The sequence below is a fragment of the Aethalodelphis obliquidens genome, unplaced genomic scaffold, assembly GCF_003676395.1.
Source record: "Aethalodelphis obliquidens isolate GAN/ISIS:26980383/991018 unplaced genomic scaffold, ASM367639v1 scaffold70, whole genome shotgun sequence".
Lineage (NCBI taxonomy): Eukaryota > Metazoa > Chordata > Mammalia > Artiodactyla > Delphinidae > Aethalodelphis > Aethalodelphis obliquidens.
Window position 1 is genome coordinate 9404942 of NW_020838014.1, and position 27676 is coordinate 9432617.

At 49.1% G+C, this 27676-nt stretch overlaps 2 protein-coding genes and 1 long non-coding RNA gene across 7 annotated transcripts in view; 1 reads left to right on the plus strand and 2 right to left on the minus strand.

The window, feature by feature from the left end:
• The window catches only part of ANKRD35 (ankyrin repeat domain 35), a 22590-nt gene extending 13889 nt beyond the window's left edge, over window positions 1-8701 (minus strand). For 2 of the 4 annotated variants that reach the window (XM_027090974.1, XM_027090973.1), the window contains exons 1-7: window positions 8590-8701; window positions 3155-3285; window positions 2285-2373; window positions 1849-1913; window positions 970-1027; window positions 707-777; window positions 282-388 (exon numbers count right to left, since the gene is read on the minus strand). In XM_027090974.1, the coding sequence (XP_026946775.1) occupies window positions 282-388; window positions 707-777; window positions 970-1027; window positions 1849-1913; window positions 2285-2373; window positions 3155-3285; window positions 8590-8628 (560 nt within the window). In that variant the 5' untranslated portion in view covers window positions 8629-8701. Of the gene's footprint in view, window positions 1-281; window positions 389-706; window positions 778-969; window positions 1028-1158; window positions 1193-1848; window positions 1914-2284; window positions 2374-2653; window positions 2845-3154; window positions 3286-8589 lie in introns of those variants that run through there. The other 2 variants (XM_027090975.1, XM_027090976.1) reach the window with 2 other exon arrangements.
• On the plus strand, window positions 7838-9973 carry LOC113611691 (uncharacterized). 2 transcript variants are annotated; one of them, XR_003429550.1, is made up of 3 exons: window positions 7838-7993; window positions 8540-9770; window positions 9859-9973. It is a non-coding gene; the product is annotated as an uncharacterized LOC113611691 (long non-coding RNA). The 2 variants fall into 2 exon arrangements; XR_003429549.1 differs by lacking the exon at window positions 7838-7993 and having other exon boundaries at window positions 8601-8714; window positions 9156-9770.
• A 1148-nt stretch (window positions 9974-11121) lies between these two features.
• Window positions 11122-27592, minus strand: ITGA10 (integrin subunit alpha 10). The gene is made up of 30 exons (XM_027090972.1): window positions 26791-27592; window positions 25184-25295; window positions 24875-24984; window positions 24194-24285; window positions 23854-23968; window positions 23013-23140; window positions 22706-22854; window positions 21905-22055; window positions 21537-21702; window positions 21325-21398; window positions 20950-21094; window positions 20573-20721; window positions 20208-20351; window positions 19869-20072; window positions 19438-19568; window positions 18550-18716; window positions 18311-18453; window positions 17768-17881; window positions 17486-17571; window positions 17190-17331; window positions 16948-17040; window positions 16721-16797; window positions 16472-16561; window positions 15949-16033; window positions 15665-15778; window positions 15325-15405; window positions 15065-15178; window positions 13422-13517; window positions 13032-13145; window positions 11122-12722 (listed from the first exon to the last, which is right to left on the minus strand). The coding sequence occupies exons 1-30, from the start codon at window positions 26840-26842 to the stop codon at window positions 12657-12659; spliced, it is 3504 nt and encodes a 1167-aa protein (XP_026946773.1). The 5' UTR covers window positions 26843-27592; the 3' UTR covers window positions 11122-12656.
• Between the last annotated feature and the right edge of the window lie 84 nt (window positions 27593-27676).

The window sequence follows — 27676 nt, forward strand, 5'->3', positions numbered from 1 at the left end:
AGTGTCAGCAACAGCATAGGAAAGTATAAGGAAAACGTTCTCAACTCACCAAGAGGAAAACAGTGAAGCAACAAGCAGTGCTCTTCTGAACCACCACTGCGAAGAAGAGAGGTTCCCAAGAAAACAGAGACCAACCTGCCTTCTTCCCCAATACACACACACACACACACACACACACACACACACACACACACACACAGACACACACACACTTTGCCCAGTGGCTCCTTTCTATATTGGTCAGGGTCGGGATTTGGGGTGGGAAGACGGGGAAGGCTCACTTGTCATTCTTGTCAGTGACATTAACCCGGGCGCCTCTCTGCAGTAGCTGTGAGCAGATAGCTGCATGACCACCCAGCGATGCAATCATCAGGGGTGTACGTCCATCCTGCACAGATTGTGGGAAGGGGGTTCACGAGGAACCGGGGGAACCAGGGCTTTGACACAATGCAACCAACTCTCCTGTTCCCGCACCTCTCCAGGAAAAAGCCCCAATCCTGGGGCTAAATACTCCTTCTCAGAGGGTTAGAAGCTCTCCAGAAGATAAGCCTTAACCTCTCTGTGTGGAAGAGGAGGAAGGGCATGGGGAGAAGGAAGAGGAGGTGGTGCTACACAACCCCTGGTCATGGAACTTGGCTAATTAAGTTCAGAGAAAGCAGCAGTCTCCCCATGTAGGGCCCTGCCCAGCTGCCCAGCTGACACTCACATTATCCAGGACATCCAGGAAGGCTTCGTGATCACACAGGAGGAGCACACTTGAGGCACAGCCAGAGAAGGCTACGGAGGGTTGCGGGATGATCGGGTTAAGGGGAAGCAGGAAGGACACCTAGTCAGACCATGACGCAGCATTCCCTCCGACCATTTCAGCAGTCAGCTCTGGCCTGCTCTTCCCGCCAAATGTTATCCCCCCCTCCCTCCCCATCCTCTGGTCCCTGCAGCCCTGTTTCCCACCAGTCCCCTGGCACACACCTGCCCAGTGCAATGGAGTACGATTTTCCACATCTACAGCATCTTCATTGGCACCATGCTGCAAACAGCCACAAAGGGAAGCAGCATGGAGCGTGGTGTTAACATTCTCATCCCATAACCCCCTGTTGGGTCACCAGCTTTCACAGTACTGTGGGGAGGGGCAGGAGGGCCATGACTTTGGCTACCTACTAGGCAAGTCCAATTTATTCCTTGAAGATGATAGGCAGCCTTGAATTTCAGCCCTGGTTCATAAACCTAGGGCCTAAGAAAAATCATATTATAGGTAAATAAACATGTTGGGGAAAATGACACCTGAGTCTATGTCTGGTATTTTAGGATCATAACTGGGAAACTTGGAAAGGGCCAGGAAGAACAAAGCAGAACATCCATTTGCACAGTGGCCTGTTGAACTGTGCCTTTGAACTTTGGGAGACTTATTTCTGAACTGTCCATATGTCATTTCACATGTATATTTCTCTTTGTACTCCTACACCACAAACTCCTCAAAACAGACAGCAGGCTTTGGGTTTAATGCGAACACCTCTGCCATCCTTCCACCAGCCCATCATCACAGCAGTTAGTCTCTGCAGTGCCTCTGCCAGTGGCTGAGCTCAATACATGCATATTAACTGACTGGCAGTCAGTCCCTGGCAACGCTGCTTTACGACATGCCCTCAAGGGCAGCATTAAGCAGGGTGTCTGCACATAGCAGGTGTTAAACAAATGTTGGCGAACTAATGAATAAGTGATTACTAGCTCTCTTATTGGGAATGAGAGGGGTACATTTGACCAAATATTGCTTGTGAGTACAAGACAGAGTAAGGCATCTCCGGGTCCTCTTCTTCCTTTCACAGGAGTAGTATCAGAGATTGCTCTTACCTGCAGCAGGACCTTGACACATTGTGGCTGGCAGGAAATAGTGGCCGAGTGCAGGGCGGTGCTCCCTGGGAAGTGAAAGAAGGGGAGAGGGAGCGTGGGTGGCCCCATGCATACCGATGACTCACAGGGAGGGAAGGCAAGAGACGCACATATAATCAGAGGGAGATTAGAGAGAGAGGCTCTCAGCCACATGGGGCCAGAAATTCCTGTTCCCCAAGTGCCTGGTACCTGCGGTGGAGGTGGGAATGGGGGTGAGGTAGGCCCAGCTTGCAGGGAGCGGAACCCCTGGAAGGAGACTGGCCAGAACTTATGAGGAGAGAAGCAGGAGGGCTACAGTTGGAACCTCCAGCAGGGCCCAGCACTGGCCCCCCACCCCCCGACTGCTGCTGTAAAGGGAAAAGCAAGCAGCATGACCCAGTGCTTTAGTCTAACTCACCATCCTCATTCTTGCTGTTGATGTCAGCCCCATTTGCAAGTAGTATAGTCAGACATTCTGTCAGGCCTTTGGAGGCTGCCAGATGAAACCTCCAAGAATCAACGCCGAGAGGCAGAAGGATGAAGGGACCAGGGGATGAGGAATGGGAGAACCTTAATAAGCACTGCCTACTAAGCTCCGTCACCCCGAAGCCAATCCCAAAAGCAGAGAGGGAAGCTCCCGTAGCCTGACTTTCTGAGAAAGAGAAGCCTATATAAATGGCCTACTGTTAAAACTTCAGAGGAGGCTGGGAGCAAAGGTAGGAATAAGAGCTACAGGTCTCAAGCAATCTCAGAGCACTGCAGGGGCGTCCAGGGAACACATAATTACCTGTAACTCAGCACAGGACACTTAGCAGACTGGAAGTGTCACAGAGTGGGCCAGAGCAGAGGGCTGGACATTTGCAGGCTGACTTGGGAAGAGACAAGGGCTAATATCCCTCTTGTTCTAATCACTCCTCCCAGCCACATGACTCTCATGGCCACCACTGCACTCCTAATTTCTCAAGCATACACACCCTCCTATTTGTACAATGAAGAAATACTCTATTTAGTGTATGTTTCAGTTTTCCGTTTGTTTCATGGGCTTTATGTCCTTTTTTGGTCAATTTTGTTGATGTGGGTCATGAGGTGTGTGGACCTCAGGGACAATATCTTCTTCCCCCACTTTGTGCAGCACTTGATATGTAGCCAAGATTTATTGATATACTTGCTAATTAAGACAAAAAAGGGCTCTGACGTTGTAGGCATTTCCTGGTCTTACATCATACTGGGGTTTGGGTTTTTAAAGAGAGCCACATACCAAGGGTGGGGATCAAGAAGGCTTACTTACGGGGACTGGCCGTTCGAGTCTAGCTTGGTGGGTCGGGCAGATTTCCTGGAGGCCAGGGCAGCCACACATCCCACGTCCCCCCGCTGCACTGCCTCCAGAAGCTTCTGATCACGGCGGTTCCATCTCTCCACCTGGTCCAGAGCCACAGATTGCGTGAATATAAGAGGCGGGGGTAGAGTGGAGAAGGAAAAGAAGAACATGTTTAGGATGCCAAGCAAGGGAAAAGGGACATCCCTGAGATCCTTTCAGTGTTCCACAAGTCGCTCAGTCGAGATCATTTAGTCCTTCTAGGTGGGCCCGTTAAATAGTCACCAACTCATATGCCACTGGGGACTACTGCCCGTTTTTGCCAGCCCTGGACCAAAAGGTGCTTGGACTACTGAATTAAAAATCATTTTTGAGGACTGAATGCATAGTAATTCAAATGTCTTTTTTTTTTTTTTTTTCCGGTACGCAGGCCTCTCACTGTTGTGGCCTCTCCCGTTGCGGAGCACAGGCTCCAGACGCGCAGACTCAGCGGCCATGGCTCACGGGCCCAGCCGCTCCGCGGCCCTCAAGTATCTTTTTATCAGCATTATGATTATTGTTGTTAGGTGCACAACCTCCTAGCAATCGTAGCCATGATTCCTTTCCCTTTTGCTCTTTAAGTCTTGCTGGAGCAAACTGAACCAAACTGACCACTCTGGACTGGGTTCACCTTGCCTCTCAATGCCCCAAGCCCCGTGCTCCTCTGTTTCTTTGTTCTCAGATATTTGAGAAATCAAGGCACCTAGCTTTGGGTCATAGCTAGTAGTCCAAATACCTATCCATAGCATCTCTACCCATTGGCTTTGGGGCCCAAAACTAGGAGCAGAAGCAGAGTTTTTGTTTTCCCTTCTCATGCCTATGCCCTCAGGCTAGTCCTTCTTCCCCTTCCATGGCAACAACAACCAAAAGGCAAAGACAGGTTTCTAGCTCGGCCTGAGGAGGCAGCTCCCCTCCTCCACCCTTCCCTCCCTCCTCATTTTCCTGGCAGGGAGCAGCTGTCCCAGACAACAGCCATACCTGGGCACGCATTGTTCTACCATGCCAGCTTGACTTTTTCAGGTGGTGAGGTAATTACAATAATTGAAGTATCACAGAACATGAAAGAGCTGTGTAAAAACACCCAGAGCTGAAAGCACGGAAAAGCCTGGTTTGGTCCAGAGAGGAAAGGAAAGGAAAGGAAGAAAGGATGCAAAAATCTGTGGAATGGTGAAAAGGGCCCTAGGTGAATATTTGTCAGCAGGCCTAAGTTCACGGCCTTGTTCAGCTACTTCAGTAATTCACATACTTCAGCTACCTAGAGTAAGTCATTGAACACCTCTAATCTGTTTCCTCATCTATAAAATGAGGAAAATAATAACCACCTCATCATGCTGTATTAAATGAGCTAACGTATATAAAATCCCTCTGTAAACTGTAAAAAGCTATACAAGTGTATGGCATCCTTATAAAAAAACAGGAAGCAGTGGGGGACTGGTGGCGGCACATTGCATTTTATGAGGTGTAACTGCAACAAGAAGAGGCTATAGGAGAAGGTGGGGAAAAAAGGGGTCTATGGAAGCCAACTCATTTTCAGATATATAGCCAGGGCAAATTATTAATCAAGAACAGGAAAGACTTTAAATGCCTAAACCATAAAATTATCTAAGGTAGATGGATTCTGAGGTAATACTCGTGAGGTAATTCCTCGTAGCCCTTTTAAGTGCTATTTCAATTACCCTCTCAACACCCCTAGAAAGTAGTTAGGGCTGATATTATTTTATCTAGTTGACAGAAAAGAAACTGAAGCACACTGAGGTTAGATAACTGTCCAGGGTCACACCACAAAATAGTGGTAAAATTGAGATTAGAACCCAGGCCATCAGATGCCCTATTCTAGTTCTCACCACCAGGCCATTTACTACGGAGCTATGGAAGGTTTACTTATTTTCAAATAAACAGTCTAAGACCGCCTCCAGGGTAAAACCACCCACCTTCAGACACTACTCTGTACAAGGAGAAGAGTCTCCAAACAGGTTAATTCTCAAAGGACATAATAAGCAAAATGACTGCTCCACATACCAACAGACTGAGATGTAATAACATGTTATCCAATGCCCCATGGGGGGCCATATCACCCTCAGAAAAAGCAGACAGCTAGAACTACACCTCCACCACAGGACGCCACCATCAGCTGACCTCAATCTGAAGTTCTCTATTTAAAATCCTGATTCTAACACTTTCTATCCTTGTGAATTGAGGCATGTAAAACTTTTTTGAACCTCAGTTTGCTAATAAAATAACACTGTATAAAGCACCTAGAACTGTCTGTCACGTAGTAGGTACACAATAAATGTTAGCCCTAATCCCCATCCTTCCTAGCCTTGCTTGGCACATTTGGGGTGTTCCTGGGCTCAGAATTCTCCATCCAGGGGAGTGGGAGGAAGGGATCTTGATCATATCGGGTAATGTATGACAGTCAAGCTGTATAGATGGTAAAGGTGCTTCTTAGCAAGGTAGATAATTCTCTTTCCAGCTAGATAGTTTTAAATCCACCCAATTTACTTCCTATAATTTTGTTATACCAAGAAGAATTTAGAATAGGTAGAAATTCTTCACAGCTAAACCTCTGCAGAGCTAGGGTCAAGAAGAACAGAGGGGAACTTCCCTGGCAGTCCAGTGGTTAAAACTCTACACTCCCAATGCAGGGGGCACGGGTTCGATCCCTGGTAGGGGAACTAAGATCCCGCATGGCCACATGGCAAGTACAAAAAAAGAACAGAGGGATGCTTCCGAATTTCAAGATCCAGTCTATTGTTCATCACAGCCTCAAGGGAGCAATCACCAAATTAATCAGCAGACTCAAAACAAGGATAAGCTTTGTATCTCCCGTAGGATTGGCGGGGGGGTGGGGGGGTGGGGGTGGCTTTGTAGAAGTAATTGCAGCCTCTGCTTATCTCTGGCCATGTGTCTATGACCGTCCTATCAAGGTGGAACACACCAACAGTAGAGAGAGAAACAGCAGAGAGAGTGGGTACCTCTGTAGGACAGGTGAATGGAAATGGAAATGCTGTCCTGGAGGAACCAGGAGCTGTCTCTCAATTTTTAAAATGCAACAGACATTCCTCTAAGCTGATCCAGTGCCTACTGTTTAAAGCTATTTTCTGACTTACTTCCTACATACGCAGAGTAAGCTGCCTATGTAAGGCACCCTCAAAGGTATCCTCTACTTGACTAGATCAAAATGAGATTATAGGAGCTGGCTTTTGTTTTTTTGTTTCTTAAACTTCCTATACGTATTCTGGATGACTTAGATTAATTTTTAAATGATCACAGATCCTTCAGTCCTTATCTCAATCTGGATCCAGGGGTGGGAGCAGGGATGGAAAGGGGCAATCTTCTGCCATGACTGGGAAGCCAGGCCTTGGGAGTGGTCAGGAAGGCTGTCACACTATTTCTCTGACAAACTGGTTCAGAGCTGTTAGCCACCCAGGGAGTGGAGGAATTTATCATGAGAAGTGTGGGGAAGTTTCAAGAGGAAACAATTTACAGCTTAAACTGGTCTATTTTCAATCTCATTGGATCCATACCCTGACTGAGGAAACACATTTCTTTCCAGCTAAGTAGTTCTAAATTCACCTAATTTACTACCTATAATCTTGTACTAAGAAGAGTTTAGAATGGGTAGAAATTCTTCATGGCCAAACCTCTGTAGAGCTGGGATGAGGAAGGACAGAGGAATGCTTTAGAATTCCAACATTCAGCCCATTGTTCATCCCAGCATCCTGGAAAGTAGGTATTGACCAACAACTGGAGAATCAGGATGAATGAGATAGTTTCCCCATTCCTAAGGAGCAGGCAGACTCCACAAACCTGAAAGGGCAGGGCAATGTGGAGGACTTTCAGTAACTAAGAAAGAGTCCATGTGAATAAGAAAATCATCCTGAGTTAAGACATTCTGGATAGCCTCAGTTTCTGGTACCTTTAGTAGTCATTCAGTAAATGCCTTTTGATTGGTTGATTAATGTGTGGAAACTAAGTGGGGAAGCAAACATTAAGTGGGATGAGAACAGGCCTCAACAGAGTTCCTACTCTTGCCTCGTAGGTCACTTCCAGGCTTCTGTGGCCTGCCCATGCAGGGTGAGCTGAGCATTTCTCACGTTTGCTCAATGAATGACACCACAAAGTCAAGTTAGGCTAAGCAATATTACTACAGGTAGTTGGCTACTTCACTTCAAAATGAACTGTCATCCCAGTCTCCACACAAAATTTCATCCCTAGATAGGGGGTCTCTCTGTAAGAGATCTTCAGAGAAGAAGAAGCTATACCCTCCCTTAGCCACTCCCTTCCGTAGTCTTCCTCCCTGTGTTTTGTTCTGGGAGAACATGGGGAGGACAGTGACTTCTACTGGGAACTCTCAGAGTGAATCCATTTTATCCTCTTCGCCTCTCACCATTACCGTTCCCCAGCTCAGTCAAAGGAAGCAGAGAGTATAGGCCCTAAACAACTGGGTGAGGGTCTAGAATGAAGGAGGATTGTGGGGAGAAGCAGGCAGAAGGCCTTGAGTGGCCCAAAAACCAGTATGATGACCAGGCACTGCAGTGAACTGGCCAGAGTGGATTCTGCAGGCAATTTACCCATTCCTTGGGGAGCAGCCAGGCAACTGTCCTCCTCTGGCAGTGCCTGTTGGGCCGGCCAGGCCGGACTGCAAGATTAACCCGCAGAGAGCAGGCAGAAGGAGGTCGGGGAGTTGAACAGCCACTGGACAGAGAGGAGCAGAGCTTGAAGGGGAGAACAGGAGAAGGCTGCTGCTGTCAGAGCACCGACTGGAAAGAGGTTTGGAGTGATGTCTGAGAGCCAGTGGTGGTGATGAGAGAATGGAAGTGGAAGTGGCATGGGGTGAGATGGGGGCAAGGACAGAGAAGACTCTATGAGGAAGTGCTAGGGGAAGGCACGGGGCTGGAAGTACTTGCTGGACTGAGAGCAAGGATTAGGCCATATAGGAGGGCAGGCTTGTGAGGACAAGGCAGGGCTGGTAAATGGGGCATGGGGCAGTACTTGGGAGACAGAAAGGGGCTTGGGGCTGAGCAGGGGCTGGGGATAGGACAGATACTTGAAGGTAGTTCAGTACTGGGAAACAGAGAAGAAGTAGAGAACATAGCCTTTGGGAGGGGGCAGGGGCTGCCGGAAACATATCATTAGTTGGGGGTGTAGATGCTTGGAGGACAAGAAAGGGCCAAGGGAAAGGACCTTGTGGGAGACAGGGTCTTGAGGAAGGCAGGGCGGGAGGGCTGCACTGCGGGAGCGGAAGAGCTAGAAAGACCGATAAAGAGAAAAGGCGACGGTGCGTGGAGATGGGACTCAGGACTTCTGTCACCACAGGGCTTGGACCCCAGCCCCATGCCCATCCTCCCAGACATTGTAGCACATACCGCCACCTGTGAGCTGGAGCAGGAGAAGATGCGCTTCATGGCCGGGGCCGGGGCCACGGGGGGACGGGGACGCGCGGAGAGCGGGGTCACAGGTTCCTGAACCCACCGGACTCGTCTGCAGCTTTGTAAGAGAGCTGTCAAAAGCAAACCGGGACCCGCCCCAGGGGGGGCCACCCCGTTCAATCAGAGGCAAGAATCCGAGGGCTGGTCTTAACACTCCGCCCCTGGCCCAGCCTCACTCCGCCGCTGCGGAGACAAAAATCCTGCAGTCTCCGCCTGGGCTTGGTCTCAAAACCTCACCCTCCCAAACCGAACCCGCCCCCAGCTCCGACCTGCTCAATCGTAAAAGGGACCTCAGGTCCCCAGACCCGGGATCCGGCTAAAACTCCTCCCCCTGCCCCGCCCCGCCCCGCCCCGCCCCTCCCCGCAGTTCCAGGCTGCGGCTCCACCCCAAGCCCCGCCTCAGCCCCGTTCCCCGGAGCGCAGCCGCAGGAGTCTCCCGGTGTGCACGCCTCTTAGAAACTGTCGCATTTAACCACTGGTGACGAAGATTTGATTATATCCAGAGATGTTTGCCGACTTAGTTACCTCTGCTTCCTCCCCCCATTCCGCGGCCAAAAACCCGGGCACAAAGAAGGATTTGAAGAGAGCAGTTTGGAAACGGGAGGAGATTGTAGTGCCGAGCAAAGGACTGAGCGTGGATGATGCACGACCCACCGCAACGTGGAGAAAGGGGACCAAGCCTAATATCCCAACGCACCTCTACGTTAGTAAAGGGCACAGGGAGAGGAGCGATTTTTTTTATTCTAAGCATTCCCTTCCACAAAAATACGCACAAAACCGTCTTCATTATTTCCACTGCCCTTTAAATTCAGATTCTCAGCAATTCGTGCTTGAACAGTCAGTCTACCCGTCTCTCTTTTCTCCTCCCTTCAGCCAGAGAGAGCACACTCAAATGCATATGAAAGCCTACAGGATAAAGGTCAGAGTTCTTAACGTAGTTTACTAGGCTCATCAGGAGCGGCACTCTGCCTGTTCAAGTCTCATCTCTCACTACTTTCACAAACAGTCTAATGCTCAGGCTGCTCCAATCTACTACAGTTCCCTTCCCGACTGGTGATTAATCCTCCCTGGAATGCCTCCTCTCACACTTGGTGGCCCCTCAAGACTTTTTTTTTTCTGTAAACTTTTTTTTTTTTAACATCTTTATTGGGGTATAATTGCTTTACAATGGTGTGTTAGTTTCTGCTTTATAACAAAGTGAATCAGTCATACATAAACTCTGTAAACTTTTAAAGTCCCTCCAACCTCACCTAAAAAAGTGTGCCTCTTGTGTGCGACACATTTCTAATACTGATATGTCGTCTAGCAACCAGCTCTCTGTATTTTCCATTATATGTTTACATGTTTGTTTCCCCTACTAGACTGGGCTGTTTGATGGTAGGAGTTGCATTTTATATTATTCAAATTGCCTAGCACATATTAGGTGCTTAATGTCTGATGAGTGAATGAACAAAAGAATGAATAAAGGAACAAAGGAGCAACGATGAGAAGAAGGCAACACCTGTGTGTCTGAGGAGAGCCTGGTGTTTCTACAGTTGCTTCTCAAACTGGCTCTGCTTCAAAGGAAGAAAGAGGTAACAGGCTTTTTGAAGAACAGGTTGGGGTTAGAGAAAGTCCCATTCTGGCGCTGAGGAAGAGAGAAGAGAGGGATCTCTAGGTGGAGAAAAATATTAAGAGTGCTTTTTTAATCATGTGGAGAGAGAATTAGATGAACCAGTCCTCAAGGATACCCATCTCCCTTTGCAGGCTGACTGGGGATAAAGAGGGGAAATCTGTCAACATAACCATGGCCTCAGTCCTTGCCCCAGAAACAAGTGTGCTGCATAAATGTTGATCAAACTATAGCCTATATGAATTGTACTAAGGGCCACCATGGATCCTCCTGCCACAAAATAACTCACCAGCTTGGCACAGAATGGTTGTCCCAGCCTAATAGGCCAGGTAACTATAACAATAGTTACCATTTATTAAGTACTTACTATATGTTCACTTTACTTGAATCATCTCATTTAGTCCTCACAACCCTAATAAGTTTAAAGTCAAGAAAGTCAAGACATTGAGAAGTTAAATCTGTTCAAGGTCAAGCAGGATTTAAGTGGTAGAGCTTAGATTTAAACCCAAGTCTGTCTTCATTCTTAACCACTGCTCTACACAGCTTTTTATCTGAGCCTCAGGGTAGTTATGACTTGCCCAAAGCCACTTAGCTCATAAATGGCAGACCTGGGATTTCAGTATAGGCCTATGTGTTTACTGAACCTACACATTTTACACTCTATGCTCATTTAAGTAGGTGAGGATTGCAGGAGGCTAGAGTACATCTCCAGTGGGAGAGTCACAGAAAACATTTCAATACTTCATAACCTTGCCTTCCAGGGACTCAATTGTATAAGGTCTCAAGGTAAACCGAGACTCCACCTCTCACCGTTTGTGAGCAGTCTATATCCCAGGGAACTCAAAGAGAGCCAGAAGTCATTTGACACTGAACTTTATTTGTTCTGACCATCTGATATACTGTCTACCCTGCTAGGAAACAGAGACAATGCTGTCTGCAAAAGGCCAGAGACATGCCAAAATAAACACTGTGACCAGATCTCAAGAACAGCCCTGGAGGACAGAGTCTGGGGCGGCTAGTCAACTGCCCAATCGGGTCCCCTCTCTTCTCAGCTCTGAATGGGTACTGATTCTTCAAATGGCTGTCAGAGCTGCCCTCTGGAGACCAGTAACTAACTTTGGTGTCCAAAGTCTTGATTACAGAGAACTGTATGTTACCCAGTTGTCAATGAGAATCCACTTCTCTTTACTGGCCATGACCAAAAAATGGGAGTCAGGTGGTGGGGTAGTCCAGAGATAGAAACTAACTTGAGAATTTCCAGTAAACATCAAGCAAGGGCTGTCCAACTGATTGTACCAGAGAAGCCCTACAAGGTATGACTGGAGATGCCCCAGAAACATTTCCTAGGAGATATTTGTGCTATATAAACAGTGCCAAGTAAGTAAGGGCTTGCTTCCCAGAGACCTCTTGCAACCTACTTCAGCTTCTTCCTTAATTCAGACCCCATGGGGCTGCTGCTTCCCAAGTCTAGTAAGGTGAAAGGGTTCCACCATCAACTCCCTTCTCTCTAGTTTCTATAAGGAGGCTCCAAGGAGGGCTCATGAGTGTGTGAGGCCTGAGAGAGGAGAAGACTGCCTAGGGTATCCAGTCTTCTCTGTTATTCCAGCTCTAGCCACGTGGGGGCCCCTGGCTCCAGAGAATCGGGCACCCAGCTCTGGCTTTGCTCCCAGGGAAGGCTGGAGAGTTGGGAAACCCTTGCCCAGAAGGCCTGGGGCAGCTCCGTTTCACCAGCACCTGAGGGCGGGCGAGTGCACCACGAAAGTCTCAGGTTTCAGGGGGATGGCAGTTGCCTGTCTAAAGGCTTCTCTGTTCCTTGGAATTGTACAGAATGTCTCTTGTGGCTTTTTCTCCTCCCTCCTTTTTTCCTGTTGACTCTCCCCATCCGGCCCTCTGAATCACCAGACTCCACAGGAAAGCAGCAGATGTTGACTTTACTTCGTTCAAGCCAACGTCAGCTCTCTCCTGTGGAGTGGGGAGAAGGCAGGAAGGTGAGAGGTGGGAAATGGAGGAAGATAACCCTCGTCCTTTCCAAATTGTGAGGGAGGATGTAGAGGGAAACTGAAAGAAGTCAGGGACCTAGGCAAAAAATTCTTAATTCCTGGGGATGGGGAAAAAAGGACCCTACACTAAGGTCCCAGTGTTGGCTCTGGAACCAGGATGGTAAGGAGGGAAGCACAGGGTGGGAGTGTTTAGTGCCAGCCCTTCTCGTCTGAGGTAAGGCCTCATCCCTTGCCAGCAGCATCCTCATGACTCAAAGGTCAAGTCAGGCTGCAGGTCTGGGGAGATAGTCCAGAGGCTTCTTCCTGTCCCATGTGAGCCCCCAAACCTCTGCTGTTATGCAAGTCTTTTGGAGAAGCTGCCAGGGAGGACTTTCTAGGGCTTTATTCTACATTCATTGCTCCAATTTCTCTTCTCTTTTTTCTTCCTCAGGGATTTTCTTACGGGCAAAGAAGCCAAGCTGTAGGGAAAGAGATAAGAGTCTTCACCAAATGCCCTGCCTGGGGACCCGGCCAACAGCCCTCAGATGTATCTGAAGTCTTCAATTTTGTTCTGCTTCCAAAACTGAGATTCAAATTTATTTTATTTGGCTTAGTTTAGTTCAACCAACATTTGTGGAGGACAGTGAGGAGGACAGTGAAGGAGATCTGGGCATGACACCCACAGCCTGCTTAGCTGCCCAGCACAAATCCGGTTCTCCCGGCTATAATCAAGGATTCCTTAATTCATGAGCACCATGCCCCATACTCCCCACGACAGCAGTGCTTACCTTCCAAAGGCAGAAGACAAGGAGAGCAAGCAGAAGCAGCCCTCCCAGGACACTGCCAATGAGGATCCACAGGGAGATGAGGACAGGGCGGGACTGAATTACCTCCAGGAGGCTCTGCATAGGAAGGAGAGTTGTTTTTTGTTTGCACCGTTTTGCCCAGCTAGCCTCACCCAACATTGTAGCAAAGCCAGCCGCAAAATAGAAGACTAAAAGGAAAGAGACTGAGGTAGGAATGGAGGCAGTGGGACCCCACCATTCTGATTTATCACTTCTGACTCCCTGACCGCTGCCTAATGAAGACACCTCTGTTCTGAAAAATCTCACAGGTGCCCTTAGGCCACTGCCACCCTTACTAGTTCCACAGTTCTCAGACTCAGTCTCCAGCCCCACCTCACTCCAACGGGAGGCTTCAGTCAGCTGTAGGACACTGCCCTCCTCAGTTCCCAGCTCGAAGGTGCTGACCACTGTCAGAGACTTGAATTTGGCCTGTGAATGGAAAGACATTTAAAGTGAGCCATCATCTGAACTGGGAGATTGGGATTGATTAATATATGTATAAAAAGGATAACTAATAAGAATCTGCTGTATAAAAAAATAAATAAAATTCAAAAAAAATTAAAAAAAAAATAAAGTGAGCCATCATCAGGTGATAAGGCTCTCAGAACCCTAATGGCAAAGATGAGGCTGAGGGGCACAACTTCCAGGATGTTCAAAACCAGAGGAAAAGGTTGGAGACTGATGGGGAAAGAAAAGAAGGGTAACAGATGGAAAGCCTATGGCCCTTCATATACTCTGTTTGCTCTACCTGAAATGCATTCAACTCCTCTTTCTTTGGCTAACGCCTACCCTTCCTTTAGATGTCATCCCCTCTGGGAAGTAGGAAAGTGTTCCCTCCTAACCCCCATCACCCTGGATCAGGTTATAATATTCTGTTTACTTCTCTGTCTTTCACCTCTGAACTATAAGATCCTTGAGGTCAAGGGTTGTGTGTTAGTAATTTATGTGTCCCTAGTTTCTCAATAAATCTTTGTTAAAAGAATAAATAAATGAATGAAAAAAGGATACCAAAGAGAGATAAAGAGAGAACCAGACTTAGGGAAGGATGGCCTGTCAGACTTAACTTCCCTGAAAGATCCCAGGGATCTTGTGTAATTCAGAGTATACAGAACACGGGAAAGCACAATATAAACCCCTAGTACTAAACAGCTGTTATAATTAAGAGGTCATTTCCCTGCTCAGGAACTCACATGACTCCTGACTGCCTATCATATTAGGTTCTATTTCATCTTCCTGGCTTTAAAGATCTTTGATAATCTAGATCTCTTTCACTATACAATATCACTTCCCACTACCCTCCATGCTTACCCTGCATGTAATATCAACTATTTACTCATTCATTTAATAAAAATGTATTAAATCACTACAATGAGTTAGGCATGGTGCTAAATGTTGGGGATATTCTCCTCAGTGTCTACCTAATAGAGGGCTTTTTATATAGCAGGCATTTGATGGGTTGATTGAATTTAGGTATCCTATAAATGTTGGTTGGGGCTTCCCTGGTGGCGCAGTGGTTGAGAGTCCACCTGCCGATGCAGGGGACACGGGTTCGTGCCCCAGTCCGGGAAGATCCCACATGCCGCGGAGCGGCTGGGCCCGTGAGCCATGGCCGCTGAGCCTGCGCGTCCGGAGCCTGCGCGTCCGGAGCCTGTGCTCCGCAACGGGAGAGGCCACGACAGTGAGAGGCCCGCATAATGTCGGTTGATTATTGATATAACAATAAGATATGATAAAATGGAGGAAAATACAAGAATAGTAACTAGCTTCTAGTGAGTTCATCTCATTATTCACTTAGTCTTTACAACAACCCTATGAAGTAGGTCTTTTCTTCCCCGTTTTAGAGATGAGGAGAAAGAAACTTAGAAAAATTAAATAACTTTGTGAGTAGGAGGCAAAGCTCGAACTTGAACACGAGTCTGTCTACCGGAAAAGGAGCAGCAGGGGAAAGCAGTGGAAAAGGAAAAGGAAAAGTTTACCCTTCGGAAAAATTCATTGTGAACCAGCCTCAGTAGTCCAACAGAGACCTCAGTCCCCTTTGCCAGTCGCCCAAGGTGGCACCTCATGACCTGACACCGGGAATTGTTCCCATTCTACCAGAAGAGAGAGACACATCAGGACGCTGGGGTGGAAATATCCCTCACTCCCCACTCTACTCTCCAGCCCAAGGCTCCAAACTCTACTGCTCCCCCCTGCATTCCCACTCCGTACACCTCCTTCGCCCTTTTGTGACTCATACCAGCCAGCTTGTGTGCTGGAGCTCCTCTGGATGCACAGGGGGCTCTGGGGGCTCAGTCAGGTTCTGCACTGTGCAGCTTGCCTAGAGGAAGATCCAACTTGAGGGACCCTCTTGATGGTGAGAGGCCGGCCACTCCAGGCTGAGCAGGAGCACACCACCCACACTCTTGTAGTTCTTCCCTGGGTGATCCCTTTCTTTCTTCTCAACGAAGCGACGTATGTGAAAGAAAGGCGCCCCCAGGGAGGGAGGAGCCCTAAGAGCAGTGACCCAGGACGCTGGGAGCTGGGTGAGTCCACCAAAGCAAGAGGGCAGGGTTCCACAGCCCCTAGCCCAGACTCACATTGTTAGTGATGACTTGAGACAGTGACAGGAAGTAATGGCCCCCATGGGCCACGGCTGGAAGGAGGGCTGAGACGATGAGGCCACTGACCACATAGCAGCCAAGGTTCTGAACCTAAGAGGAGGATTGGAAATGGGAAGAGGTGAGAGGCAGAGAAAGACTCTTCCTCATCCGTTCCCCTTTACCCTCAATACCACTGAAATCTAAGAGAGACTCCTCCCATACTTTGCCCAGGAACTCCTCCCCCTCCCTCTGCTTATGCCAAGGTCCCTCCAGCTTCTCACCCTAAGAGTGGTTTTGAATTCAGGGCCGGGGCCCACTGGGAGGGTCCCATATGGGTGAACCTCATAGCGGTGCAGAGTGGACTCACTGCGTGGACACCAAGTCAGGAAGCACATGGTCACAGCCATGACACAGACACAGGGGCACATGATCAGCACACAGACATGGATTCAGGGAAGGTAGGGCCAGCACATGGATAAAGAGATAGGGGTACATAGAGAAGACAGAAATGAGACATGACATAGACTTGGTACAAACTTTATGGCCACACCCCATATCCCATCACACCAGCTCCAACCCCCAGGGCCCAGCAAAGCCCTACAACTAGGATGCATAAGTACTACACCTAAGAAAGAAAGATGCTTAAGAGAAGCTTCAGCATGAGTGGGACTGAGGGCAAAAAGATAGAGCAGCCCTAAGGGTTTGGTGTTTGGGAACACTGAAGCACATGGAGGGAGAGGGGGGAAACATAAAGAGTATGAGTCTGGGGTCAGAATGGGGTCTCAGTGGGGAGCTGAGCCATACCTAGAGAATAGGAGGTGAGGCTCATACTGGATGTAGGCTGAGGTCTGGGCTGTGTTATCATGAAGCGTGCCATTTCTCTCCAGGCTATTGCTGTAGGGTCAGGGGGAGAGGCTCACATCCCAGCCCTGTCTCAGACACCCCTCTCTAGAGTAAAGGAGTCACGCTGTTTCCACCCCTGCTCCCACCCGCACACCACCACCACCAAGACCCAACAGGAGAGGCCTGGGAGGAAATGCCCATTGTTCTCACCTGGTGGCAGTCAGCCTCACAAGGACCTGGCTCAGGAGGAAGGAGCAGCTAAACTCAAACTCTAGCAGAAAGGTCACCTGGGAGAGAGGGACATGGTAGATTTCTCCTCATGGGACAATACAGAGGAACAGGAGCCCTTGTGTGCCTCCTTTCCTAAACTCCCAGGCCCTGCAGATTCCAGTCCCTGATCTCTCAGAGGCCCTTTCTCATCCTGGGCCCCAACTCACCTTGGCTCCAGCCTGGAAGACAGGATGCCCCACGCTGCAGAGGCGGGCATGAGGGGAAGGGGCTGCACACTCCACCTTCACTGGGCCGTCCCCCTGAGAGCAGAGGAAGCGGGGTGGAGGCTAAGGTGGGGCTGCAACTGCCCTCCTGCCTGCAGCCTCTAAACACTGCAAGCCTTTCCCTAGGGCCCCTCACAGACAATACCCCAATTGTCCTCCTCCCAAATTCCCTCCCCCAAGGGCACCTGAGGAGTAAAACTGGATAGGTGAAGGTTTCTGGAGAAGCTAAGACTCAGGCTAGTGTTGTAGGCATTTTCCTTCCTGTTCTTCAGAGTTGCTGACACCAGCACTTTCCTGCGACCACCTCGAACCACGAATGGGTCCTTCCTAGGAGTCGTGGATAAAAGAGAGACCAGAGTTGAAGGAGCGCCAGAAGCCTCGCTTCTGTCTTCCTGGGCAAGAAACAACCCTCCATCTCCCTTCAAGTCCCTTCTGATCTGTCTCGGGTCACCCCCATTTGGCCAGTTCATGTCCATCCCACCTGGAGCCTCTGATGTTCATATTAGCTCGAAGTACCAGATCTGTGACACATTCATTGTCAGGGCCACAGTCCTTCGAGAAGGGGACCTAGAGGAGAGAGAAGGGGCTGAGGGCTGAGAGGAAGGCGTGGGAGAAAGGAATGGGATTGAGGGAAAAGTGAAAAGAGTGGGTGCCCAAGTTAGATTTCACTGTGATCTCATGTCTCCTCCCTCCCCTTTCTCTTGAATTCACTGAGAAGGGCAGTGTTGGCACCCAGGGCAGGGCAGGGCTTGGCACTTCTGACCAGCTTTCGTATGGAGGTAGGTGAGCCCTCATCCAGCACAGGCCCTGGTTTTGTGGTGTTGTCCAAAGCAAAGGTCACAGTCAAGGCCACTGGCCGGAGGTAATCTGATGTATCCTAAGAGAAACCAGAGTCAAGGATCATGGGGAGTCAGGATTAGGGATACGACCCAGGAATCCTAGCAGAATGTGATAATTATGGCGATATTTACGGAGCACTTTCTGTGTGCCAGGCACTGTCCTAAGGTTTTATCAATACTATTACATTTAATTCTAAGACAGCTAACTCCTATTTTGTAGTTGTTATTATTATCCCCCCTTTTCAGGCAAGGAAACTAAGGTTTGCAGGTTATATGAGTTGCCAGAATTCACAGGTGGTAAACGGCAGAGCAGGATTCAAACCCAGATCAGCCTGACTCCACAGTCTGATCTTTCTCACTTTGCTGACTCTGGCTTTCTTGCCGATCCAGCAGAAAGTCCTCCCTCTGATCCAGCCTTCTTCTCACTCCCAGGCCCTGATGCAAAGCAGTTCCTGCCCCCTCCTCACCAGCACATGGAAGTGCAGCGGCTCACAAGTGATAGTCCCCACACTGAGCCGGAGCCGCCGAGGGGACAGCCTCTGGCCAGAGCCGTCAAACGCTGCACGGGCTCCAGCTGTCCACTCATCCAGCGATGCTGTGAACCGCACATCTGAATGGGGCAGGCAAGAGTGCAGGTGGAGAGGGGTCCCAAGATCATGGCAGGCAAGGGGTTGAGAGCTGCCTAGCATGCACTCTAGTCACTCACAGAATTGGCGATCCCAGCGACCGGGAGTGCGGGAGGTCACTTGGAAGCAGAGGGCTGCGGATAGGCAGGCTGCCTCCTGGCTGCGTCGCTTGCAGTCCCTCTGAACCACACTGATGGCTGGCGGGGTCACATCCAGTGAAGGGGCCAGGTGGACAATGGGCCGGGAGCTGGGAACAGGGTGGGAAAGAAAGTCTAGCAGAGGGAAGAAAGCCCTTTGAGAAAGGCAGTCCCCAGTGTTTGCCTCCCTGAGGTCAAAGGAAAGAATAAGGAGCTAGGGGACACATGTGTCCGCCTCCCCTGAACCTTCTGACAGAAGTAAGATAATAGTTAACATTTTTTAAAAAATTAATTTATTTTTATTTTTGGCTGCCTGGGTCTTCACTGCTGCGTGTGGCCTTTCTCGCAGGGACTACTCTTGGCCTTGGTGCATGGGCTTCTCATTGCGGTGGCCTCTCCCATTGCGGAGCATGGGTTCTAGGTGTGTGGGTTTCAGTAGTTGTGGTACGCGGGCTCAGTAGTTGTGGTGCATGGGCTTAGTTGCTCCGCGGCATGTGGGATCCGCCTGTACCAGGGATCGAACCCTTGTCCCCTGCATTGGCAGGCGGATTCTTAACCACTGCACCACCAGGCAAGTCCCAATAGCTAACATTTAATCAGCACTTGCCGTGTGCTAGGCACTGTGTTTAGATCTTTTCACAGATTATAGCGTTTAATCCTCACAACAAACCTCTAAGGCAGGTACGATTATTATTCCCGTTTTATAAACTAGGAAACAGAGGCACAGAGTAAGTTGATCAAGAAAGCCAAATATAACTTTGTGATTCCAAAGCCCTTGCTTTTAACAGCTATGCCATGCTGTCTACTGCTACCTGAGCTGGGGCCACTCACCTGAGCAGGATGGCTGCCCCTTGGGCACCCACAGCAACATCTACCAGGTCATCTCCATCCAGATCTAACCGGCCATCCACACTTCGGCCAAAGTAGCTGAGGGCCTGTGGCATGGAGACAGCAGCAATCCGCTGAGAGGGAGAGAGGAGACACTGAGCAGAGACTCACACAACTGGTTGCCCAGGCCTCCCACCTGGCTTTTTCTAATTCTCCCCTCAGGCATGAGGAGGAATGAGAGGAACTTGCCTGTGTTCAGGAGTCTCTAGTAGAGCAACATGTTTCCTACCCCACCGCCTCACCTTTTTGACTACCGATAAAAAAGGCACTTGTTCAGTTTGGGTCTCAAGCCCAGGGGAGCAATGATAACCAAAGGGTGCACCTCCTTTCCCCTTCCTCCCACCATGCCCCTGCCTCGTCGGGGCATTCCTGACCTGGGCAGGACAGGGCTTGACTCCACTCTGGGTCCCGTGATAGAGGTACAGTGCTCCACGGTGCCCATCCTCCAGGGGCGCTCCCATAGCCACATCAGCGAAACCATCTTGGTTCAGATCAGGAAGGGCAGCCATGGCAAAGCCAAACCGAGCATCCTGTGGGGGTTCTGGCTGAAGTGTTCCCTGGAGTGTCAGCAAGGACTGCTGGTGGAGGTGAGGAGAAGGCAGAAGATGCTGATTTGACAGTCCTACCCTCTCAGCCAGCCCTCAAATGTGTGTGCCTTCCCTCACTCCCTTTGCCCCCCACAGACAAGTTCTAGGGATCCCAGCAAGTCTCACCTGGCCCACCAGATACACATAAACACGTCCTGTCTCCTTGTTCTGGGGCCCCAGGAACATGGGGGCAGCCACAAGCAAGACGTCAGTTGTTCCATCCCCATCCGTATCCAATGGGCAGAGCTCACTGCCAAAGTACGAGCCAATCTGGAGAGCGGTGGGTAGTGGTGACCCCAGAGGAAAGGGAAGGCAAGATTATGGACAAGTGGGGAGCACCTGCCAATCTGGTCCTCACATCCCTGACAGACTCTGCCAACCAGAATTCAACACAGACTTTTAAGGCCCCTCTCTTGTCCCTTCACTCTCTTCCCCCACAGCCTGAAGCTCCCTCAGGAGCCAAGGGTCTCACCCTCCCTTGGATGCCCTACCTGCTCCCCCTGGAGGCTCTGGGCGACCCTCACAGCCCCATCTTTCTTAAGCTGGAAGGCGATGACCTTTCCTCGATGTCTAAACCGAGGAGCTCCTGAGAGAAAGAGGCGGCGTCCACCCCGCAAAAGCATGGAGGAAACTGAGTAACCTAGAAGTGGACAAGGAATCAGAGGTGAAAGGGAAAGAAGATGGGGTCAGAGTAGGAGGTTTCCCTAAAGGCACAGAAGGGGGTCCCAAAGGAAGGTAGCAGGAGATCAGTGAGAAACTGCATGAGTTAAGAGTGAGTACCTTATTCTCTCCATCCCACCCCCCACTGAGGAAGCATTTTTTTTTTCCCCCTCCACCATCTAATCCTTTGCAGCTCTCTGCTACTCACCCAGGTAGGCTGCATGGTTCTGCAATGCAGGGGGGAACTCATCTTCCAGGGCCGTCCGTGGCGGGAAGAGGCGGCGACCTTCTTCAAGCCATAACACTGAGCCCCCCCAGTCATAAGCCCCTACCATCCCGAAGAGAATCCCATCCTGTAGGGCAGAACCAGATGGGGTCGCTGAAAAGACAGTGGGGAATAAGAAGAAAAAGCTCTCCAGGAGTGAGAGGGTCACTGAGGGCATGCTGGGGTCAGTTGGTGGGGTATGGGAAGGTCAGCATGGACATTGGTTAAAGGAGGAATCCGGAAGACCCTGGGGTTGAAGCTGTCTGAGTTAGAGGCTGGAAGGAGTCAGATGTTGAGAGGGGTCAGAGTCTGTCCAACCTTTAGCCGATGAGTAGAGAAACCAATCTGAGACATTTCCAACCCAAAGGAGCTTTCATTTTCTCCGTGGGACCCTTGAGTGTGAGAAAACATCATGAGGCAATATAAGGGAAGACAGTTTCCCCTTTGACCTTCTGAACTTATTCCAGAAGCCCACCTATACCCCAGAACTCCCCCTACCCTGTCCTCTGTTTCTCCAGGGTAATCATTACCCTCAAGGCCAAAAATCCGGTCCCCTAATGCATCCACAATGTCAGTCAGTGCTGCTTCATCTGTGACATTGAAGAAGAATCTCTCGTCTGGATCACTGGCAATAGCTCTGATTTCCCGCAGGAAAGTGCTGGGGTCTCGCTGCCGCCGGAGGTAGTGACCAAGGACCTGGGGTCAGGAGATAAAGGTGGGGTCTGCTAGCTGTGTGCTGTGAGACGGTAGAGCTGTACAGGACACAGCCAACTAAAGAGAAGAAAGGGAATACGGCTGATGTCTGGGAAGGGGTCAACGTCTGTTTTCTTAAGTTCCCAGTCCTCAGTGTCACCCTCCCCAATCCCTTCTATCCTTCCAGATCCAGAGCTGTTCTCACCGCAATCCCATAGCGTGTCACTCTGCCAGCTTCGCAGGCCTTTAGTGCTGCAGGAAGTTCCTCTCCATCATGTGACTCTCCATCAGTGACAACCACCAGTAGCCTGGCAGCCTCTGGTCGGCCCCCATGGGACTGACTGAATCCTTCTGTGCTGAGAAGAGAGAGAAAGGAGTGAGGTGTGATCAGATGTGTGCAGATAGATACACATACACACAGTACTTAACACTGTCGGCAGTTCACTGAGGCCAGGCCTCTTGCCTTTTAGCCCATCTCCCCAACTGTCTAGCGTAGAGACTGGCATACAGTAAGAGCTCAAATGTCTGAATGTCATAGAACATATAGAGCAGCATATCATCAATGCAAGTAAGTATAAAATCCATTCACTCATAGATTCATTCAGCAAATATTGTATTTAGGAGGACAAATATTAAGGGAACGTAGAATAAAGGAGAATGGTCAGGTCAGAGGAGTCTTCCCAGAGATGAGTTTTGTCACGTTTGGAAAATGGGCTAGGACATGAGTGGTGGAAAACCCGAGGGCCAAGAGCAAAGTGGGAGTGGAGGTATATAGACAGAGAGAATTCTGTCTGCAGAGATAAATAAAGCAGAAACATGGAGAGACACAGACAATTTGTAGAAATGCAATGAGTGCGATGACAGCCAATTTAGCCTTCCCCCACCTACGTTAGTGTGCCAAAAAAAATAAGCTGGCAAGACATCTTGGGATGTACACGTACACACTGCACTCCAAAGCCTCCCCTAACCCTTCTGGCTTCCCACACCCCCCTTCCCAGTGCCTCACCAGGCCATCATTATTGCTTGAGCAGTCTTTGTTTCTCGCCCCTCCCGCCGGCTCAGATTCCTTGCTGCTCTCACCACTTCTTCTTTGGTTCGGAAATCTCCCAGGGACCACTCATGTACAGAGCTCTCCCCATACTGTACCAGTCCCACCTGAGAATAAAGTGTGCACTCTAATGGAGTGTGGGGGTGGAGAAGGTATGCGAGGGAGGGGAGACGAGCACCTGGATACTACTGAAGATGCTACCTACATTTATCTCCTCTCTCCCTGTCTCTCCCCCTCCAAGCCCATCCATGTCGCCTTCTCTTACCTGTATCTGCTCCGGGTCAATAAATAATCTCCCTACTAGTCTTCGCAGGAAGGTCTGAACTTCAGACCAGGGGTAGATGCTGTTGGAGCCGTCCAACACAATGACGACATCCATGTATGTGGGACAGCCTAGGAGGAGGGGTATAGTGATGGGGAACAGAGGGGTAAAGGACATTGGGCATGGGGACAACAAGGGAAGAGGTCACAGGAGGGCACATTTAATTCAAACATTTATTAGGCACTTTTACATATAAGGAAGATAGTGTGCCAGGTCCTGGGTAAATATAAAAATGTATAAAAGAGAAGATGGGCATATATACAATTGACTAAAAAAACAAAGAAGAAGGAATCAAGCGCTAGTAGAAACATAGCACCACTCTATGATGTGAGAGAAAAAAGGAGGGTCAGTCCTGATGGTGGAGAATCAAAGGAGGCAGCGACTGAGAAGATACTGAAGACTGGAGATGTTTGAGGAGAGGAGACAAAACAGGAAGGCATTCGGGTGGAGAACACTTTAAACAAAAAGAGATGGAGGTATAAAAATAGATGACACATAGGAGAATGGTGAGGTGAAGGCTATAGCCAAGGTGCAGGGTATGAAGGGATATAGTGAGAGCTGAGTTTTTGAAGTTGATTAAATCAGTTCATGGAGTCTTGACGACCTGGTAAAGAGTCTGAATTCTCATCTGTTAGGAAACATGGAGCTTTTGTGGACATGTTAGGTAGCAGTGAGGATAAGCCATGCAGTTCCCCTGTCAAGCATCATACCCTGTGGCCCCATCTTTTTCCCACCCTGCACCCCATTCTAGGGACTGAGTCCTCAGCCCCTTCTCCTGGCTCACGTTGTACAGTGGGTGCCAGGCTTCCCTGGGGCCGGAACGAAGCATCTACACGGGCACATATCCCAGAACTGAAGACAGATGAGCCACAAGCACGAGACCAGAGAGGGGCACAAGCCTGGGGATGGGTAGAGGAAACAGTTACTCCCAGGATTGGGAGGCATCCTCAGAACATGCTCTTTGTCAAAAGAGGCATTGAGACCACTCCCCAAGACCCCCCTCCTTGCTTTCTAGGGTTTTTAACTCCTTGACCCCTCCACACAGACCAGTTTCCCTTATCATACCACCCTTTTCTCTACCACAAACCGTCAGAGACCCCGCCACCACCCTTTCCTTAGCTTACCATGAATCCCCCATCACCAACTGTCTCTAGTAGAGACATCCCCAGGTGCATATTCACAGCAGGACGAGATGAATTTCCCAGTGGATAGTCACCTGGTTGGAGTGGAGTGGAAGAGCATGAGATCATGGGGTCACAGATGGGGTGACTGAGTTCAGGATGATTTTGGAAGAGGATGAGAAGAGGTCCGGATCAAGTCAGGAAGAGGAGTACGTGGGATATGGAGGTAAAGAAGTAAGGTGTGATATCACTCATATGTGGAGTCTAATTTTTTTTAATGTTATCTATGAACTTATTTACAAAACAGAAACAGACTCACAGATTTTGAAAACAAACTTACGGCTACCAAAGGGGAAACATGGAGGTGGGAGGGATAAATTAGGAGCTTGGGATTAACATACACACACTACTATATATAAAATAGATAATCAACAAGGACCTACTGTATAGCACAGGGAACTCTACTCAGTATTCTATAATAACCTATATGGGAAAAGAATCTGAAAAAGAATGAATATATGTATAACTGAATCACTTTGCTGTACACCTGAAACTAACACAACATTGTAAATCAACTATGCTCCAAAAAACTTAAAAACAAAAAAAAAGTGAGGTGTAAGGGGTCAAAGCTACTAGTGTATCAAGGTTAGGGGTTAGGAGTGGAAGAGTGAGGAGTCTTCTTACCCAAGTGGCCCTTGGCACATGGGGCATTGTGGGAGCCCCCTACAGGGCAGCGATAAACATCCCCCCTTCGGTCGCCTGAAGGCCCATCCCAGGGTGCACCCACCAACATCCTGGGAGGAGGAAATGAATACAAGCATAGCGTAAATATGACACTTGAGATAGGCCAGAGGGAAAGGGCATGGTGACGGCAAGTCTAGAGCCCCAGCCATTTCCAAAGAACCAGATTAGTTTATATTTCCATCTACCTTGCCTCCCCCTTAACAGCTCTATCACAGTCCCAATCCCACGGCCCCCTGGTTTCCTCCTCACCATCGGCGTCCACCCCCAACATGTTGTAAGACACTGTATCCAAATTCAGCCTCCGGTGGCCCTGGAAATAGGCGTGGGTGATGCACGTCCAGGTTAAAGGGGGAGCAGAGACCTGGGGGGCCAGGATCATAAGGTTAGCAGGAATCAGCCAGAGAACCTAATGAATGCCCAGAGGTACAACCAGAGAGAAACCGTGGAGGGAACTTTTTGATCTCAGCCTATCTCCCTTCTTTTTACTCATAAGCTGCCCTGGACTCTGTGAATGTCATATACTCCAAGCAAGGATGATTTTCTTCCTGTGTTTGGGTCCAGATGTCTAAACTGTGGCCCTCTGCCATGCTGTTGCACAGATGTATTTCCATTCCTATCCCCCAAATTTCATTTACAGACATGTCTGGAAGGGTCAAGTTCCCCTTTTCTACATCATTCCTCCTACACATCCTCCTCTCCAAGCTGTGAGGGTCAAAAGAGGGAGAAGGCCTTTCTGCAGCCCCAGAACAACTATTCCTTACAAATTCTCCGCAAACCCAGGACCATAGGGAAAACAAGAGGAGGTTAGTGAACACTGCATGTCTGGGTCTCTTCTTCTCTTCCTGTCTCTTCTTGACTCCCAGTATCATTGTTACACTCTCACTCTCTTTCTCCAATGTCTAGGTCTCTGGCTGATTCCAGCCCTGGAAACCTCAGTGGTAATTAACTGGGTGGAGCCACTCGCCTACATCCATGGTTTGCCATACATCCTTTCCAAGGGTGCCATCACTCCCAAAGTTTCTCACGATCCACTTCCTTTGTAATTCATCCCCCCTCCCAACTGCCCCCTGCCTGCTTGCATTTCTTCCTTAACTCTCAGCCCACTCTAAAGACCCCCTCAATCATGTTCTTGCTGACTCTTCCCTCCCAACCCCAATCTGTTTAAAATCAGAGCTGGTATTTTAGGAAACGAAGATTACAGGGCACTGATGAGGAAAAATTCCAGGCCTCTTGTCCCTCCCATGGTTCTTTCCCTGTGACTTGCTCCTTCAAGTAACCCCCACTCAGGCCACCCCACCACCACTTTCACCAATGGCTATAGCTCTGTCTCAAACCAAGCTCATTTTCAGAAAAGTGTTTTGTATGTGAGCCTTTTTGCATCCAGGAAACTGGCAAGGCTGTATGACCAGGAACTGTAGCACATTGGTTAGAATAACCCAGAGTTCTGACCACACAGTTAGTCAGTTATGTCTCAGGAACCCAGAGACCACCAAGGGCAGGGAGAAGTAGGGAGGGGGATAATAGTAATCAGACTAGCCATGTGGAAGTTCACATCATGTTTCTTTTTGGTCGCCTCACTCTTCCAGGGCTTAGGACAAAGTTTTATTTAATTGGACACAAATATTACACAAGGCACTGGACAGCTTCAGCCCTTGCCAGGCAGTCATATGTGTGGGCAAAAGAATGCAAACCCATGCGCATGTGTACGCACACACCACACACACACACACACGAAACATAGAATCAGTTAACCTCTTAACCTAACTCCCAAAGAATTTTAACCATAAAGATCCCAATGCTAAACAATCCATATATCTTTCGTTCCCACCAGAAACCAAGAAGTTAACCTCCCTCACCTGTCAGGAACATCAGGGGCAAGAACAGGTGGGGGATGAGGGGGAACTCCATGTCTGGATGTTCTCTGTCTGCGTGAGAAGTCCTCTGTGCCTCTGTCCCTCTCCTTCTCTGTTTTCTGTACTTTCCCTCCTATCCTGCCCCCTCCCACTGGCAGCTAAAAATAAAGTTGGAAGGAATGGGAGGAGTAATGGTGGGGAAGTGTGGGGAGCCCCAGACCAAGGAAAAGAGGAATGAGCGATTTTAGTGTATTTCTCTGCCTTGGTGCTGCCCCCTGGAGGCATCATCTCAGTATCCAAAGAGAACACAATTCTTGACTTTCTGTCCTTTCTTTCTCTTCCTCTTTTTTCTACCCTTTGTTGTTGCCTAGCAATAATGCTTTCCTCAGGTTTGGAATAGAAGGTAGGAGTGGGAGACAGATTCTTTTTACCTCCTAACCTTATTTATCTCAACCTGGAATATGGAAAATGAAAGAGCTGATAACAGTGATATCATTTCCCCACCTACTCAGAGTCCCAACATGTGAAGACACAGCCCACCCACAAACCAAGACTTACCATCTCCATTCCACTTAGTTCTGTTTGTGACTCTTAGCCTATGCTTCCTTATGGCATTATAGTTTTTGGAGGAACTATAAACCATGAACTGGTATGGGGTAGCTTTGTGGAACCAGTATTATTACTTTAACATTAGACTCCCATCTCCTCAACTAAGCTATAAACTTCTGAAGTTGGGAACATGGAGCCTCTTAGCTTTCTGTATCTCTACCACTTAGTATTATGCCCTACATACTGTAGATGCTCAATAAAAGTCTGTGGATAATGATGCCAGTGGCTAATCCTATGGAAAACCCAAACCACAGTGACAGAAACAGGGGCCTCAGATGAC

Bases quoted from the DNA above. Each gene is read 5' to 3' on its own strand.
- ITGA10 (XM_027090972.1), bottom strand. From the start codon at position 26,842: ATGGAGTTCCCCCTCATCCCCCACCTGTTCTTGCCCCTGATGTTCCTG. The intron at 19,569-19,868 runs GTCAGGAATGCC...TCTCCCTCTCAG, and splicing joins TCAAGCCCTGTCCTGCCCAG to CGGATTGCTGCTGTCTCCAT. The intron at 16,034-16,471 runs GTATGGCTCAGC...GTGTCCACGCAG, and splicing joins CCTCACCTCCTATTCTCTAG to TGAGTCCACTCTGCACCGCT.